The sequence below is a fragment of the Struthio camelus genome, chromosome 2 (assembly GCF_040807025.1).
Source record: "Struthio camelus isolate bStrCam1 chromosome 2, bStrCam1.hap1, whole genome shotgun sequence".
NCBI classification, from domain to species: domain Eukaryota; kingdom Metazoa; phylum Chordata; class Aves; order Struthioniformes; family Struthionidae; genus Struthio; species Struthio camelus.
The window spans coordinates 97,892,816-97,910,426 of NC_090943.1; the positions used below are offsets into that span (position 1 = coordinate 97,892,816).

Consider the following 17,611-nt stretch of genomic DNA (forward strand, 5'->3'; position numbering starts at 1 on the left):
CCCGCCCCCGCCCGGCGCGGGGCATGCTGGGACTGGCGAGTGCGGAGCGGCGCTGGGTGAGCGGCGGCGGCGGCGCATGCGCGTGGAGGGGGGGGGAAGGAGAGGAAGCGCGGTGGCGGAAGTCGGCGGAGAGCTTCCGGGTCGGGCTCGCGGTGTGAGCGGCCATGGCTCGGCAGAGGAGGGCGGCCGGGGGCGGCCCCGCCGCGCCCGCGCTCCCCGCCGCTCTCCCCAGCCCGCCCTCCTCCGAGGAGGAGGCGGACGAGGCCCCCGAGGAGGTGTCCTTCGGCGCGGCGAGGGCCGCGGCCGAGACCGAACGGAAGCTCGCGGGGGAGGCGGCCCGGAGGTACGTTTCCCCTTCCCCCCGCCCCCCAACGGCCGCCGCGCGCGCCCCAACCGTCCCTCCTCAACGGCCGCCGCGCGCGCCCCACCGTCCCTCCTCAACGGCCGCCGCGCGCGCCCCACCGTCCCTCCTCAACGGCCGCTCGCGCGCGCCCCAACCGTCCCCCTCCCCGCCCGCGCTGACGGCGCCTCCCGCCTCCCCTCAGGCACCGGGAGCTGCTGAAGGAGAAGCGGCGGCGGCGCGAGGAGCTGTTCAAGGAGCAGAAGGTGCCGTGGACCCCCCCCCCCCTCTTCCCCCGGCCCGTGCGGGCCCCCGCGGCCGCTGCCGCCGGGCGGGTCGTGCCGCGCCGCGCCTGACCGCCGTCTCCCCCGCAGAGAAAGAAGCTGCTCCCCGAGGCCGTGCTGCAGGAGCTGGCCGCTGCGCCGCCTGTCCGGTAAGCGACGGTGGCGGTGCCCCGGGTGAGCCCGGAGCGGCTGATGGCGGGGGGTGGGGGGGGGGGGAGCTCGGTGCGGCCCCGGTGCGGGTTCTGGGTGGGGAGGTCGTGATGGAAGTGGATATCGTGATGCTGCTTACTGTCTCCTTCGGAAATGCCCCATGGTTACTGCTTCAGCAGCTTTGAATAAATAAAGGGAGCGTGCGTTGGAAAGTAATCTGTTGCTTTTTCGTTGCTTCATAGACAGAATGAGGCGACTCATGCAGCTGACCAAGGTAAGCTCCTGTTTAGCTGAATAGCACATTGCTTTTTATATGTCAGGCTTTCTTTTCTGTACTATAGCTATGGTAAGGTAGCTATCTGTTACAGAGCTCCTTTGGAAATATGAAACCTGAATAGATCATACTGACTGTCTATTGCAAGGAGAAAATACTGAAATACCGATATAAAGGTGGTAGTGGTCATGTTTAGTGTCTGATTCCAGAGCCTTTTACACTGTACAGTGACTTAAGCCCAAACTGTTTAAGGAAGTAATGGGCAGCTGTTACAGTGTAAAAAATCTAGGATTACTATAAAGAGACAATCTTTAGCATTCAGTTAAGTCATAAATGCTATTCGTAGATATATCTGATAATTACCTTGATACTGCATACATAGTACTGTGATTTCATGGTAGCGATAAAAGTTAAATAACACTATTTAAATCCTCGACTAGAAAAAACAGACTCCTGGATAGTCATCAGTACTTTAGCCCTTTTTATCTGTACTTCTACGTATGTTACAAAAAATAAAAGTTTTGTTGTTTTTTTTGCCCCCCCCCAGTTCTCTCATTCCAACCTCCAATAATTACATGGATGGCCAGTGTAACACTTACTTTTTCTTTTATTATTAAAAAGAAACATATTGGCAAAACAGAGGTGAACTTAGGATGATACTTTGAACATTCAGTCTCCGCAGCATGTATTTAATAGGGAGAACAAGGCCAAGTCTAGAAGCCACTTTTTGAGTATTGCATAGCTGTTATGTTGCATTGACTTGTTATCCTGTGTTGAATCCCATTTTTTGTCATTGCTGCATAAGAATAGGAAAGCTGGATAGCTGTACTTCAGATGTGTCCTCTAAGGCTTGCTTCATCCTTTTCCCCTGCCTGTTAACAGCCCTTCTCTGAGGACAACGTGTTGTAGCTTTTGCAAGTCAGAATTTCTGAAAAGGCCTGTTGGTGTTGACTAAAATCTTATTTTTTTTTTTTCCACCTTACTGATTTTTTTTCATTCCTGTCTTTTATGCATGGCTCCTGATTCATAGCATGGGGAAATTTTTTCTTTTGTCTATTAAATTTGCTTTAGATGAACACCCTGAAGATGGGTCTGTAAAGCAGAGTGAAGGAAAGGGTCCGGGACAGCTCAGGAAAGACAAGCCAAGGGGTACCAGGTATGGTGGAAGCAGAAGACACAGGGGTATCTGGGTGACAGCTTCACCCTGTTTGGGGGGAGGGCATCACAGCAACTGTTTTATTACTGGATCTCTGTACTGTTTTTCACTTGATGTTATTCCTGCTCGTCTGCTAATTGAAAGCATATTGTGCAATTAAAGGCCACTTTAATGTGCTTCTGAAACAGCATGTTTGTTTAAAAAAAAAAAAAAAAAGTGTATTTCAAGAGACTGCACAGCAGTGTGAGACTGTTACCTGACATGAACTTGGATATGGCAATGCACATTCCCATCCAGTGCCTCATAGCAAGTCTTGTGGTTTGGACAGCAGGTGGACCTTTTGCTCTGCCTGTGCACTTTTTTTGTGTGTATTTTTTTGTTTTGTTTTTGTTTTGGGGTTTTGTTATTGTTTTAAATGAATCATGTCTTTGGCTAATACCGTACATGTTTTTTTGTTGGGAGCAGGGGGGAAGGTTGCTTTTTTTTTTTTTTCTTTTCCCTATTTTGATTGTGGTGGGGTTGTTAGGGTTTATTTTTGGGAGGGTTTGGGATTTTTTTTTTTGTTTTGTTTTTGAAAAGCCATATTATATGCATTTAATTATTTATTATCAGTTTAATATCAATTAATGATTAAGTAAGTAAGTTCAAAACTTATTAAAAACCGCTTTAATACCAGGAGCAAAGATGAACTCCTAGCAATGTCTTTTGGACTTCATTCTTACTTTTTGTTTTGGACTTACTTACTTTTTGTTGTGTTTTCTTCTTCGTGTATGCCTAGAATTTTTATGCCACTACTGTTGCCTGAGGAAGAAGGGAATTTGTATTTGGGCATGAGCTTGCCTTATTCATCAGAGAAATACTAGATTTCACTTTCAGGTGTGGAAAAGAGAAATTAAGGTTCTGTTCTTACAGCTGGGATGAGATTGGGGCAACTATAAGCAGAGCTGTTTAAGTTGTGTTACACATAGTCCACTAGCTCTGGTTTTAGCACGCCTTTTTCTTTTTCTTTTCTTTTTTCTTTTTTTTTCCTTTTTTCCCCTGACATCCCTCTAGGGGAAAGTTACACTAGCTTTTGGCAGGACTAGTTCAAGACTCTTCAGGCACTCCTGTTCGCTCTGTTTAAGTAATAGCAAAATGACAGCATATGCGGCAGGCCTTAGCTTCCCCCCCCCCCCCCCAACTTTTTTTTAAGCTTTCCATGTCAGAAATACACTGGTACAAGCCTTGGCTGAGAATCAGAAACCATCTGCTGTGCTTAAGTAGCAAAATATTGATTGGAGTGTCCATTGTTCTGGCTTCTGTAAACAAGCTGCCAGAATTTATTTCCTTTAACTGTTTTTTTTTGTTTAACTAGGTCAAAAGGAAACTATATGGCTATGCACTTAAAAGATCAGAGTTTAACAGGTCTCCACCAACAGACAGCCAAAGACTTTTTACACGCGCATCTCTATGGACCAGGCACCAACCGAACCAATGGTAAGCTGTTTTCCTTACGCAGCGCTGCATCTTCTGTATTAAACTCAGTAAACAACATTCATCTCTGTTTCAGCCAATGAGTTTTTTTCCATTGAAAATAAGAAAAACCCTGTTAAAAAAGCTGCAGTTCAGTTTGTGGACAAATCTTGGGGTAAGTGTACTTGAGCTACTTTTTTTTTTTTTCCCTCTCTCCTTTATATAGCTTTCTGTTAGATTGTAGTTTGCTACCTTCGAACTGAAAGTATGTGATAGCAAGGGAGGGGAAGCAGGACACTACAGGCTGATTGTAGTAAATGTTCGGCGTGGGAGGGTGTATAGGACACAATTCCAAAAAGTTACCTCACTTTTCATACATTAAGAAACATCATCTGGGCGTAGAGCTGTGTTTACTTACCTGGTTAAATATCATTCATACTAATTGTTGTGTCAGTCTATAAACTCTGAGCTATTTGATATAATTTATTTTGAATAGGTGTAAAACTGTACTGCAAGGATGCCAAGATCCCCAACTTCTTTTGCACGGAAAGGGACAAAATAGGCCTTTTTCCCCCTATAAAAATGCAAAGTTGTAAAAATTAATGAAGATAGATAGACCCATACATCAACTACAGCCATCTTGCTAGTCAAGCACATAAGCAGAGTCTGTGAGGATCATAAAATTGAGAGAAGAAAAGTTAGTTGTAATTATTAATCCCTGGTAGTCAGGGTATGCTTTTCAATTGGGCTCCAAAAGTGAAAGAACAGCATTACTGTACCTTCTTCTGAAGGAGGTTAGGATAAGATGGTACCACTGTCCCATGGAAGCCTTTTATTGTATGTGAAATAAATAAAATGGGAAATTGAGTAACTTTCCACTCATGTCTCCTGCTTAGGCTTGAACCGAACTGCTACAGTAATCTATGCTTCTGCTGCTTCTCAGATATATGGTGCAAGAAAATGCTACAACTTTTTTTTTTTTTTTTTTTAAAGGACTAGAAGAAAAGCAAAAAGCAACAAAGTTTAAGAAATGCTGGCTCGCAACAAAGATGAAGAGTCTGGTGTGAAAACAGCTTTTTCAGAAGGTGCTATCAAGGACTTACTTACTTGTACTGAAAGTTATTGTCTCAGCACGTGCATATAAGAAGAGAATGAATATATATATAATAGCCTCCAGAACGCTCTTTACCTTTCAGCTGCAGACAACACAGGCACCGGAAGAGACTAACCTTCACAAAGCTGTGCTCAACTTGACTTTCAGAAGTTGCTGGGATAGATAGGTCAAGAAACAGCTGGGCTTTGGCAGTGACTGCATAGCTTTAACACTCATTTTTTTGAGCGGCAGGTGTTACACAAGACCAGTTTGATATAGCTGGCCTCTACTGCTGGCAGAGAATAAAGATGAATGATTTTGTACACACTGCTGACCTGGATTGGTGCATGTCTTACAACAGTAAATGATTCCTGCTTTTTCAGTCATTTGCAGCATTAAAAAAAAAAAAACACTGTATTCTACTATCAGAATCCTTAAGTCAGTTATATAGCAGAGATTTCTGTCCAGCCTGAAGATTACTTTCAAGGAACATGACTTTTTCCTCCATCTTAGGGGAGGCCTACCAATACTGAAGAAACTTCAGCTCAGTGCCTTGCCTTCAGCAAGGCTAGCTAAACTTGCTTCTTTAAACTGCTAAGTTTTGACAATTCAGCCACTGCAGTAATCTGATGTAGGGAAGCAGTGTCTCAGGTCTGACCAGTGAACCGCTCTGCTTTAGAACCACTATTCTAGGATAAAAAAAAATCTAGAACAAAGAAAATGTAGCATACAAGTCCATGCTACCATATATGTAGAAGTAAGTTTTTAATGGCTGGTTAATTATGATATCACTACATTTTATTGCAATATAGTACTATTTAAGCACTTTTAAAAATGCAAGGTGTACAAAGATTAAATTAAGACTGTAAATTGACTAAATATTTGGTTTTTATATAAATAGGTCATAACCACACTGTGTTGACATGTAATACTGTTATAATACAACAGTTAAACTGGTGAGTCTACACAACAGAAGCTGTCTGTAGTTAAACAAGGAAACAAAGTTGAAAGACCATGTTAAAACAAAAAACTACTAAGATCAACAGGTTGGGATTGTAAGTAGCAACAAACATATTCACTCAGCTCCTGAGTAATTCAAGTTTTACAGTACACATTAAAAAATATCATTTCTTCCCATCAACACTATATATCCAAACCATCAGGTGTTTATGCATTTTGCAAATTACACTGATTGAACTATGTAACAATGGGGGTGGAGGTTGGCAAGTCATCCTGCTTGACGTTTACATCACCCACGTGCTAATACATCCACTTTTTATATTCCTCTGTCCCACCACAGAGCAGCAGGATTTTTTGGTTTGTTTTGGACAATAGTTTAAAGGATTTGTAATTATCAATTTGGATGTCTGACATTATCAGTGATATTTTCAACTCTTAGTTGCCTAAGAGGTTTAAAGATGGAAATTCTCCTAACACTAAGTTAGAAATCATTTGCATCATGCTGTAAACTAGGAAGCAACATAAAGCGACAGACTTGTCCTTAGTACATAATTAAAATTCCAAATTCCAGTCAGCAGAGCTGGTCTACTTTCCACATTGAATATGCCACAACACATTTCAGATCTTCAACTGCATAGCTAGTGTAGGTAGTCTTCCACTGTGGCAAATGCACAGGATCCAATTCCCGATCGAGCCATCAATCCCAGACACTGTGAAGCTTGGCCCATTGCTAGGGCAAGTGGTGGTTGCTTTGGCAGATTGTGAGTCTCTGAAAGAGAATTAACAGTGGTAGAGTTACAATACACGATTATTCTCATAGTAATACAGTGCAAATTTAAATTTAAGCTTGCTTAAATAATTTCAGGATTCTTATTTTTACTTGTAAAGCTTAAGGCAGAGCAGGAGCAGTGAAGTGACATTTTAAAATTCCCTGCATAGCACCAGAAGTGAGCAAGCCAATTTTTTGTTTCAAAACAACAAAAAAAAAAGGATGAATCTGTTACATCAGTTACACTGTTAACTCCCTCAAAACTCTTTTACTCTGCTAACAGACATTGCCATAATATATCGCTGTACTTCATTAATCACTCAGCCCAGCAGATAGTGTATAGTAATCAGCAACGCTACCTATCCCAAAAAGCACTTGCACCAAGCATAAAACCATGAGTCCTTACCTAGTATTGCACTATTAAGTACAGAGCACACAGGTTCTCTTTGTATTGGGTCAAGCTGATTCCCAACAGGACTGCTCCAGGGATCTGAATACGCAAGTAAACTGAATGCATCCTATGGAAAGAATTTCATTAAATCCCTCAGCTGTATTTATTAGTGAAAACTAATATAATTTTCTTCACCCATTTTAACTCAGAATAATAAAGGTTGTTGTTGGTATCCTTCATCGAAACAATGGGATAAAAAAAACATTACAGCACTTGCTCCATTTCAAGCAAGTGCTGTTTTGCCTCACTGGAAATTACATAGTCCAGTTTAGCAGTGTTAAAGTGGTGAGAGAGAGAACAACCTGGAAATTGCATTCAGTCAGTCTTTGGTATTATTTTCTAGTGTAGCCCCTGGTCAAGGTAAACTAGTTTCTGTATCTAACATCGCCCCGCCACACAAGACGGCACGTTTCAGGCACTGTATCACCAAATCTCTTATTTTTCATAGGGATCATTTATCATTAGAACTGAAAATGGCATTTTTATATTTATACAGGAGGGCAAGCTACATATTCAGAAGTGAGCGAGCCAGAAATGCTAACTTTGTCTCTGCTTTTTATAGTTTATATTATGAAAGTTATCTTTATGAATGTGCTACACAGACAAGATGGGAGACAGAGTGCTGCTCCACCACTGACTAAAATACTTCCTCTCTCTTGGAAAGAGCCCACACAAATTAAAGCAAACAACGTTTTAATGTATGCTGTGAAAAGTTTCAGCTTGGCAAGGTATTATTCCCCTTAATGACAGAACTTCAAGAGTAAGTGTACCTTTAGCATTTTCTTATTCGCTGTGTTTTTGCCACATTCTCTTCTTAGTTGCTCACTCATTGCTTGCAATTCTCTTCCAAAATGGATCATTCTTTCAATAGCTGCTTGACTGCCACCACATAGCTGACGTCTTAGCTGACTTGAATCTACTTCTGCAAGAATGATATCGTCATCATCACCAGTAATAAGAGCTGGCAATAAAAGCCTGTGGAACTAAAGAACCTGCATTGATTTCACTCAAAAGATAGCGGGCTTCTCCAAGTGAAACGTGTAGGGCCAGAGATCTTGGCATATTGTATCGCTATTATGCGCACTGTGGAATCGCTCCTTAAGTAGTAGTATCTTAAGGGATTTCATTAGCAACAAAGATGCTGGGTTTTATCATGGTTAATTTTAAAGTAACTACACTATAAACCCAGTGTTAAGCAAGAAGCGTTCTTGTTTTGTTTTTAAAGAACGGCTGGCTGAAATACACACCTTTTTAGTTCAAGAAGTGCACATAGTTCTAGCTTCCTTTTTACTTGTTTGGCATTGTACTTCTAAAGTACACCAAACCTCAAACAGCCAAAATAAGGTAAAATTAGTTTTAAAAACTCTTAAACTTCCCCAAGTGCCAAGACAGACACTGCTACAAAACGGCCAGCAGAAATTCTTTATATATCTGAAGTCTTTCTAAATGATCCAATACACTGATCAGACTCCTTGCAAAATGTATTAGCTTAATAACTTGGTTATTTCAGGCTTCCTTTGTACTCTAGGGGAACATCAGAAGTACTTTCTTTGCTGTATAGTACAGTATTTCCCAACATTAGTGATTTCCAGAGGATATTAATAGTTTATGAACAATAAACCAACCCTTGGCATCTCAGAAAGGTCCTCCTTTTTAAAAAACAAAAGCAACCTGTATAAAAGGGTTTATCCATTCCTTGCCTTCCCCCCCCCCCCCAAATCAATGACACTAATTGTCGAAACAGAATTTGGATCTACACTTCAGTTCCTTCCCATTTTAATCTTGCTATATATTGACAGATATTGACCACTATTTTTAACAGGTACTTAAAACAGTGATTTTCAATTTTTTCTTACAAGTAAGAGTATCACCTCTGAAAAAACTACCTACATCAAATTACAAACACAGCAATAAAGAGAGTATTTCAGCAAGCAAAACCATAATACAAATAATTCTCAAACTGTGGGGTGTAAATAACGTTAGTTTGAGGAGGCACATTTGTTTTTACAGAGGTGGAGCACTCATGAGTCTTCAAGCAGTGGTGTTTGTTGCTAGCTGCAGTCCAAAATCTAGGACATCATTTTCCAAAGGCTGAAAACAACTACATAAAAAAAAGCGCAACTGTGCGCCCTGTGCAGCTGCTTCATGTCTGTCACAACAAGCCTCTGTGGAAAAGGCTGCAAGAGAGTAAAGAAGTGTTTTGTTTTTTTCTGTCACAGAAACGAGGCCTTTTTAATATCCAGTTTCAGAGAGTAATGCAGAGAAATGGCAGGGAAATGTGAATGTCCACCCTTCAGGGCTGTAACAGAATTACACTTGCCTTTGAACAGTTATGTAGTATTTACCAGCCAAGCTGCGCAACCAGCAAGGGCGCACGCCCTCAGAACCATGAAACATTCACAGATATTTGTAAATACTGCTGTGTATTCTGAAAGTTTACCAGTAATGTTGTCCTGAGTTTCACATTTCATTTAAGCTACATAACTGATGCCAGTTTAAAAATCAATTTAAAAAGGCAGTTCTGCAAGTGCAGAAATGGCTGGACCAGATTCTTCCATTTTTCAGACACCACCAGTAATAACCACCGTTGTCTGAATCTCAGCCTGCGCGCTCTTAAGGAATCTGCCTGCCTTCAGCATCACCAGACAGGGACAGCTGGTTAGCACGGTAATTGACACAGAGCAGTCAGTATCTTTTAAGGTGTGCTGGCACTCGTTTGTCACATCAGTAAGGATGACAAAACATGAAACAGGTGAAGTAAAACCAAATTACTTTTTAGAGCAGGACTACGTAGAAGAGGATATTTCTTTGGTGGAAAGTTTTTTACATCTCAATTCCCAAATCTTTTCCTGAGCATTTACTATCAACATCTTCACAATGTTTTGTATTCTTCAATACAAGTGATTTAGAATTTCAACTCTCATTCCTGCATGCTAAGATGCCTTGACAACCATGAATAATAAAAGGTTGGGGGGAAAAGAGGGAAAAGCCCTAACCTAGGTGTGCCAGAACAAGTAGGACGATTTCTACTCAAAGGTATTTTCTTAGAAACTCATGGATATTTAAACTAGCATCAGTGACTACTTTCCCCTGTTCTCACACTGACATCAGTCCAATCAGCGTTGTAAGATTTATACACAATAACAGCAAAACAAAATTAAGATTCCAGCTAATATCCCTAATTTTCAAGTTGGGAAGCATTGCAAGTAAAAACATAACCTTGTTGCCATCACTTAATAAAAATGTAAGAAATATCACTGCAGACCCATTTCTGTGTCACATTCTTCCATTTCGTGATCATGTTTAGAACTACCATTTAGGAAGCCATTGGACGAAGTCTCAGCAACCCCATTGGAGTAGTGATCTGTTTCCATGTCTACATCATTGCTGAAAAGACAGTAATACAAAAAACCATTTTCATTCATTGTTAAGTACTTAGGGTTATCCTTTTCATAACCTCAGCACAGTACTTCCCTATCTTGGCTGTCAAAACACTGCTTTTAAATATTATCAAGTTGGATTACCGATTTTTTCATTGCAACTGGTAATGCCAGAGCACCAGGGATTTTAAGGATGTCCCAACCGACATTAGTATTCAGAAAAATAACATTTTCAGAGGCTGAAATAAAACACATGTCCACTAGTATCCAAGAATAAGTAGTATACTACTTTCTACATATACTCCAAGAAATTCTTACGTTGCTTACGTATCTGTCCGTACAAAGAGCTGGAGAAAATGCACTGAAAAAAATCTGCTATTCCTGCTTTCATTTTTTGCACACAGGTAACTACATTTGAAGACTACTTTGAGAATATCATATTTAAGTAAACAACGCTTTAGGTAAATAACTCTTTCAAAAAGCCTCCATCTCGTGATAACCCTTTCAGTGGAAAGACAGGGAAAAGGAAGAAAAAACCCAAAGCAAATACTGAGTACACCTAGACATGGAGGAGGTGTTCAAGAGACAATTTCAGAGCATAAAGCTCCTCGACATACTTTACTCACAGCAGAGCACAAAAGCACTTTTTGGAAAGGGTGCATTCTGGATGAGAATGCTAGAGCGGCTTGGGAGATTGAGCTTTGCTGACAGTTAAAGTATGTCCTAGTCAATTCTCTCAAGTCAGGAAAAATGATAACCATCTCTCCCAAGGCCAAAAAGACAGTTTAGAAGTTTCTAGCTTGCTTCTAACACTACTAGAGAATACTCTGTCTCCATTCAAGAAGGAACCCAAAAGGGCTCTGGCTGGGCAAAACTGCAGCAAAGGAATTGCCTTCATCTTGTGAGAAATCCCAAAGTTGCCTGGACACTGCAGAGCTTCTTGGCAGAAGTTTTTTCTTTCTTCCCCTCCATCATCGCTATCCAAATGAAGTACTTTTCCATTATCACCAATATATCACCAAATCCTAACTGCTAATTTGGGAAACCACTCGGCCAAGTACTTACAGATTTTACATCAAATTAGGTTCTGCGGCATCTGTGCAACCTACAGCTTGACAATTATACCCTCATTAATATATTTATTTTCATTCTCTGAATTGAATGGGTTTGCACAAGTGACAATAATTGGAGGTAAGCAAACAATTCTCATTACATATGAAATGGAAGAGAGTCCACATTTCGTGTGCATCTTAATTGTGTTCACTGTGCAAATATTACCACAAATGGAAAACATCTGGGTAAATTTTCAATACCCAAACCATTTCCTATCCTATTCAATCAGCACAGGTAACTCCTCCAAGGATAGCACTCTTTGCTACCCCTTTCCAAAAAAAAGTGTGCTTTGAAGGTGCTCAAATTAATGGCAGTGGTTTACATTCAAATCCCAAGTGCTAAAGAGCTAGTTAATCTTCCCTATAGCATTTCAAAACTGATCATAACTTGCTATAAGCAAAGTAATTTTGTTTTTGTTCATTGTATTTCTTTAACCAACCAAAAAAAAACCCAACAACTTGAGACAAATTGAGCTTGAGAAGCTAAAACATGAAAACACTAGTGCATTATATAAAAAGTTGTGGGAGAAGCAGTACTTCTCATCTCCCCCAGGCTGCTTGTTTTAGATGTTTCAATTCTCCTTGAAAAAGAAAGTCACATCCCACTGAAAACTCTTCTCTGCAACAAAAACGTGTGGACAACATAAGCCTTACTGTAAGTTAGTAGCATCTAGAGCTTATTCACCTGGAATAGCTGTTAACCTGCTGTGATCTTGATACATTTATGTTGTTGAGTTCTGGTACATTCAAGCTGGTGGTCGTGTGTTTACTGTGACAATAAGATTGATGTGCTTTATTTGATATAACTCCATTACTGCAACTACTTTCAAAACCTGAAAGAAAGTTTTTACAACTGTAATTATCTACACATTGATTTGTAACTACTGATTTGTACAAGTGAAATAGACATAGCTATCAGGAAAATATAAAACAATCAAATTTTTTAGAATTGATACATCGCTCCTGAGATCTGAAGAACTTTCCCACTCCAGTGTGACCATTAAGAATGGAAGCAGACGTTCATCTTACCAGTTCTTAATTACATAATTTTCTTGATCAATATGCACTAAAATTCGGCGCTGAACATGCTTTACATTAACTTACTTTAATTGCTAATACTGTGCTTTGCTAAATAAAATTATACCATGCTGTTAAATTACTATGTCTGGCTAGTATGTCATCTGACCCTTCTGAAATATAATCAAGAAACTACTATTTGAAGCAAAAATGTAATTGTCAGTTCTACCAAGCCCCAAAGCAGGAGCTCCCTAGTATCTTCTAGTATAGAGACAAGTCACAGGAAGTGCTTATTAGAGAAGCACTTCCTGACATCTAGGAAATCCCAAACCTTATTTCTAATAATACATTCATCAACTTGGTTATTAAGTGGTGCCTCTGTTTTCAAAATTAGAAAGTTAGAGAAACCAGAGAAAATCTGAGCGGGACAACAGTTAAACGCACGAGAACACAGGCAAGAAACAGGGAGAAAAGTGAAGCTGCTGCCTTTCCAGCAGCAGCTGGTACAGAGGGAAACCCATATCAGCATCAGTTTGCATTTTAGCGTGAAACAAAACTGGAAACTGATGTCCACTAATTGCTACCAAAAGAGCCTCGAGTTCGAAGATGACACATTAAAGTACCACTTTAACATGCCCAACCTCTTCTCTGCTGCGGTGTTTTGGAAGGCACTGGGACCTTCTCCGTTGGCATAGGGCAGCTTTGAACATTTCATGGATTTCCAATGAAGCTTTAAGATCACCTAGATCCTCTCACAACAGTTTTAACTGCGCAGACTGAAATTTGGCTGCCAAGAAAAAGCTCTTTTCTTTCATTTCATCTACTACCAAGCTCCTGGTATTTTCTGTACAATATTCTACCTCAGCAGTTCACAGAACGGTTGAGGTCAGAAGAGACCTTTAGAGACTTGTTCCATCCACTCTCTACAAACACTCTAAGAGGCAAGACTGTCTATACAACCTACTGGATTTACACCACCTTGCCTGAACCACAAGTTATTATCAAAAGGACAACAGAAATCCACTTCAGAATCCTCACCACCCATCTCCCAGAGGCAATCATTTCTTAAAAACCAGTAGTAACCTACCTACCTTGCAAACCTACTTGGTAAAAGCAAAAGCAAATGCAAGAGAGATTTGATTCCATTTACATACTTTCCATTTCCCAGACAACCGAGAATAAAATATATTTTAAACCATTAAAACTATTCTTTTGGTGAAAAAAAATTCAGTCTCAACTCTGAAGCAAAACAAATCATCAGTCTACGAGTTCAATATTTGTAACTCTTCCTGATACCCAAAATTATAGACAAAGCTTTACATATGTGAAATATTCTCCAAATCAACTTACCAGAAAAGTGTGTGCTGCTCCCTTTTCCTGTTGCCAAATTGTGAATATTCATTCCATGGCTGGGGCTCATGCTAGGACTATTAAATGACCGTGGGCTAACAGGGTAACTATCTTGAGATTTTGGACTGTGGCCTCCCAAACATCGCACTTCACTGTCAGTACCATTCACCATCTCTATAAACTGGCGAACCCTAAACAAAAGACAAAGAAGTTCAGCTGATAAATCACTTACGCATTTAATTTACCAATGAAAGCAATTACTTGTTTTTAAGTGTTACGTATGCAAAGAGTTTATCTCAACAAAATGCTGGATGTCAGTACCCCAGTCTTCAATGGGCTTAAGAGTGCTTGGTCAAAATATAAAATTACAAAATTTGTGAGGGAGGAGAACAGGAATTTTATCCTTCAAGGACAGATTTCAGCAATAATCCCTCAGAAAAGTAAACTAAATTTACTTGTTTTAACTGTTTTGTTTTACTGGCAGGGGCAAAGTTCTTCCTTGAGAAGAATATGAAGTTATTTAGCCCTAAGTCTGTCATTTCTCTCAAATAAATAGTTTGAGCGTCTGGAACAGTAAGCATTACAATGATAAAGTTTAACATTAAACATTTGCACTAGAAAAGTTTCAAGAGCAGAAGCAAGCTCACATACAAACCTTCCCTTTAGAGGCTGTTCCTCTTTGTCAAGTAACTTTACTTTAGATAAGGAAGTTTTATCATGGACTTTGATGAAGCTCAGAAATACTGCTTAACATTTAGATTTGGATACTCTTAATAAAATGAGCAAAATTTGAAAGACAGATGGCTATTGAGAAAAAAAAATAACAGCTGACATTATTGAGTAAAGTCTTTCACCAAGACGTTCACATAATGAGGCTTATGAATTCTGTGATAAGCTTGCAGTACTATCATATGAATTCTGTTCAGCACTTGAGTGTGACAGACTGGATCAAATAGGGTTAACGTTACTTACTTAACTGAACATAAAAGTTATATTACTTTGTCCTTATGTTTAATAACAGCTTTCTGTTTTTGTTTTAAATCCTCTAACTTTACAACATGATACAAAATTCTGGAGCATCAGCGCAGCTGGCATGTAAAAATGCCAGAATCAACTGAAGGAGAATGTTGTGTGCCTGGGAGGCCACGGCAACTCTTTGGGATTATGGATAAAGTACAAAGGAGTGGAATAGCTCACTGTTATATTTAAACTGGTCTTTAAAGTCAGTAATTCAGAAGAAGAGATCAGCTTATGTGACAAGACTCACACTTCTTGAATGTGATAGTGTATCATATGTATATTAAAAGGGATTTTAAAAATTTAAAAACAAAAAACAAAACAAAAAAAACCAAAAAACACCTTAGCCCTAGAGGACAACTCTACATTGAGACGTGAATTATGCTGCAAAACACAGAACCTTGATGACAAAACCTAATTAAATATGTAGCAAATAAATATAGCATAAAGAAAAAGTGAACTAAATACATTTTCTAAAAATGCTGCTTAACTACGTTTCTGTGAAAGCTTTAAATGAGAAACTGTCTAGTCCCAAAGGTACTGTGTCATCTATAAACACACATCTGTATAATTTGAAGACTCACTTTAATGCAAATAAGAGATTAGGATTTCTTTCTAGTAAACTTGGATACAACTGTTGTGTTGTTTCAATGGCTTCTCCCATTCTTCCTGCTAAAACCAATTTCTGAATTCCTGTTCACCAAAAAACAAATAAGAGATTAGGATTTTTTTCTAGTAAACTTGGATACAGCTGTTACGTTGTTTCAATGGGTTCTCCATTCATCCTGCCAAAACCAATTTCTGAATTCCTGTGCACCAAACACAACATCAGTTTAAAAGGACAGCTTAAGGATTAATACATGTAAGTTAATGATTAAAAGACACTGCAAGCATCAATCAACAGGCTTTTTCCCTTTTAGAAAAAGATCAGCGTAAAGAAAGATCATGCTTCCTTAAAATGTTCAACAGGGAAATTTTTAAAAACTGCACCTCACCTACAAATATCTAAATGACTGCTCATTAAATACTGTTATTTATTGCTGCTGTGTAACTACTTTGGACTCAAGTAGCTGATTTAGAGCTGGATTAAGAATAGAGACACTATTCTGCAATTTATTTCTCGTTTTCACATCGCTACAAATAAGCGCATACCATACTATGGTCACCCAAGAACATCCATATTGCATCCCACTCCCAGACGTTCAAATCTGACTAAGAAAAACCCAATTTTATCTCTGCCACACCTCCAAGACATCCTTCAAGTCAGGTTACAGTTTACTAAGCCTTTCGTCAACAGTTCCACCTTTAGTTAATGCTTCTGTTGCTGTAACCTGGCTCAAGTCTCAGCCAGCCTCATGGCTCTATTCACTAGCAGAGAAATTGATCCGAATGAAAAATAGCCCAACAAAGGTTATTTTTCAACTAGAGCAGTTTTCACTGTACGCCACGCGGTCACACAAATGCTTGCGTTCATACAGCAGGGACCTAAGAGGATGGAGAAGGCGCTGTTTTAACTAGGCTGCCAAACAGCACAGCCACAGCCAGTTAGAACTAAAAACTATTAGTGTCAGTTTCACCTCTTGTCTTTTTCCCCTTACAACTGTAAGCTTGAAAAATTCAAGTTTGGTTTAACATATAAAACATGCTGTAAACTCTACCTCTTTTCATAGCTGAGATAAAAGTCTAAACTTTTGTGAAGACTAAATTTTATATTCCTATTTGTGATTGACCATTGGCTCTTGCAAACACCAGTCTAAAGACGTTAGACACATTTGTTCAAGACATCACAATTTTCCATTCGAGAAAGAGGTAACAGGTAATTGCCCACGTTTCTTTATATTGGACAAATTCCAAAATTACTAGTGCAAAAGTTCGTCTTAACCACTTGTTCATAAAGGTATACTTCTACATGAAAGTAAAGAACTGTACGATAGAACAGTGCTGAAAGGAAATTCTACAATGACATTTAAGAGAAAGTTTTATGTTAAATGTGTTCAAGAAGAAAAAGGAAAAGAATGTAACGTGCTTTCCAGCCTTACTTTGTCTATTTTTAATGGAAGCTAATTCTTCTAGTACAGTCTGGTCTGTGGACCTGGCGAATGCCTCCGCTGTTGCACAGTATCCATGGTGAACTAAGTAAGATGACACCATTCTAAAAATAAACAAAAACAAAACTCATAAATGTTTATTAGCTGCAGGTAAGAAGCTGAGGACTTTTCAAATGCAAGACCTCTTTTCTGAATAAAGTGACTGAATTAACAAATTCTATTTGAAATTCAGGAAACTTCTAAAGTAGTCAGACAAAAATAGTTCAGTTAATCAAGAGCCAGTATCTTCTCCACAATACAGTACAGAAAAATCAAAAAGCCAACCTTTATTATGATGAATTTTAATAAATTTATTCATTACCCAAAAGTAGGATCAATTACAATATTACCTGCTAATTTTCTTTACTGCTCATTGCATACACTGAAGTGAAATTTCTGCACATCAATATTTTGTTTTCACTGGAGAAATAAAAAAAACGCAAAGCAAAACCTACCATTTTTCCAACTGAAACAGCAATGTGCCACAGCCTAACTTAGCATGCCAAAGGTTGAGAATGTGAAGGGAAGAGAAATTTCCAGAGCACAAAGTATTAAAACTGCCAGTTTTGACCACGGCAATTTTTCTAAACTCATCAACCCAAATTAGACAGGCCCAAATCAGAATGAAAGATTTACACTCACCGTTACAAATTTTTAAACAAATAATGCTGTAGATAACTCCAAAACTGTCATGCCAGCAAACTTATTCACACTAGTTT

At 39.4% G+C, this 17,611-nt stretch overlaps 2 protein-coding genes across 2 annotated transcripts in view; one reads left to right on the top strand and one right to left on the bottom strand.

Annotated features, from left to right (window-relative positions):
• The first annotated feature begins 23 nt into the window (after positions 1-23).
• Positions 24-5,076, top strand: NOL7 (nucleolar protein 7). Its single transcript, XM_068931724.1, has 8 exons — positions 24-343; positions 546-606; positions 715-773; positions 1,017-1,048; positions 2,120-2,204; positions 3,559-3,680; positions 3,754-3,831; positions 4,650-5,076. Exons 1-8 carry the CDS (start codon positions 165-167, stop codon positions 4,721-4,723), a joined length of 690 nt encoding a protein of 229 aa, XP_068787825.1. The 5' UTR covers positions 24-164; the 3' UTR covers positions 4,724-5,076.
• A 449-nt stretch (positions 5,077-5,525) lies between these two features.
• Positions 5,526-17,611, bottom strand: part of RANBP9 (RAN binding protein 9) — a 40,818-nt gene continuing 28,732 nt past the window's right edge. Inside the window, exons 7-14 of the mRNA XM_068931719.1 lie at positions 16,845-16,957; positions 15,390-15,498; positions 13,789-13,979; positions 12,107-12,254; positions 10,195-10,316; positions 7,700-7,851; positions 6,885-6,996; positions 5,526-6,478 (exon numbers count right to left, since the gene is read on the bottom strand). Coding sequence (XP_068787820.1) covers positions 6,348-6,478; positions 6,885-6,996; positions 7,700-7,851; positions 10,195-10,316; positions 12,107-12,254; positions 13,789-13,979; positions 15,390-15,498; positions 16,845-16,957 — 1,078 coding nt within the window. The 3' untranslated portion in view covers positions 5,526-6,347. The remainder of the gene's footprint in view (positions 6,479-6,884; positions 6,997-7,699; positions 7,852-10,194; positions 10,317-12,106; positions 12,255-13,788; positions 13,980-15,389; positions 15,499-16,844; positions 16,958-17,611) is intronic.

What these genes read in the sequence shown, in the direction of transcription:
- NOL7 (XM_068931724.1), top strand. Translation starts at nt 165, where the DNA reads ATGGCTCGGCAGAGGAGGGCGGCCGGGGGCGGCCCCGCCGCGCCCGCG. An exon ending in GCCGCTGCGCCGCCTGTCCG is followed by an intron (nt 774 to 1,016) that starts GTAAGCGACGGT and finishes GTTGCTTCATAG; the next exon opens with ACAGAATGAGGCGACTCATG. An exon ending in GACTCATGCAGCTGACCAAG is followed by an intron (nt 1,049 to 2,119) that starts GTAAGCTCCTGT and finishes AATTTGCTTTAG; the next exon opens with ATGAACACCCTGAAGATGGG.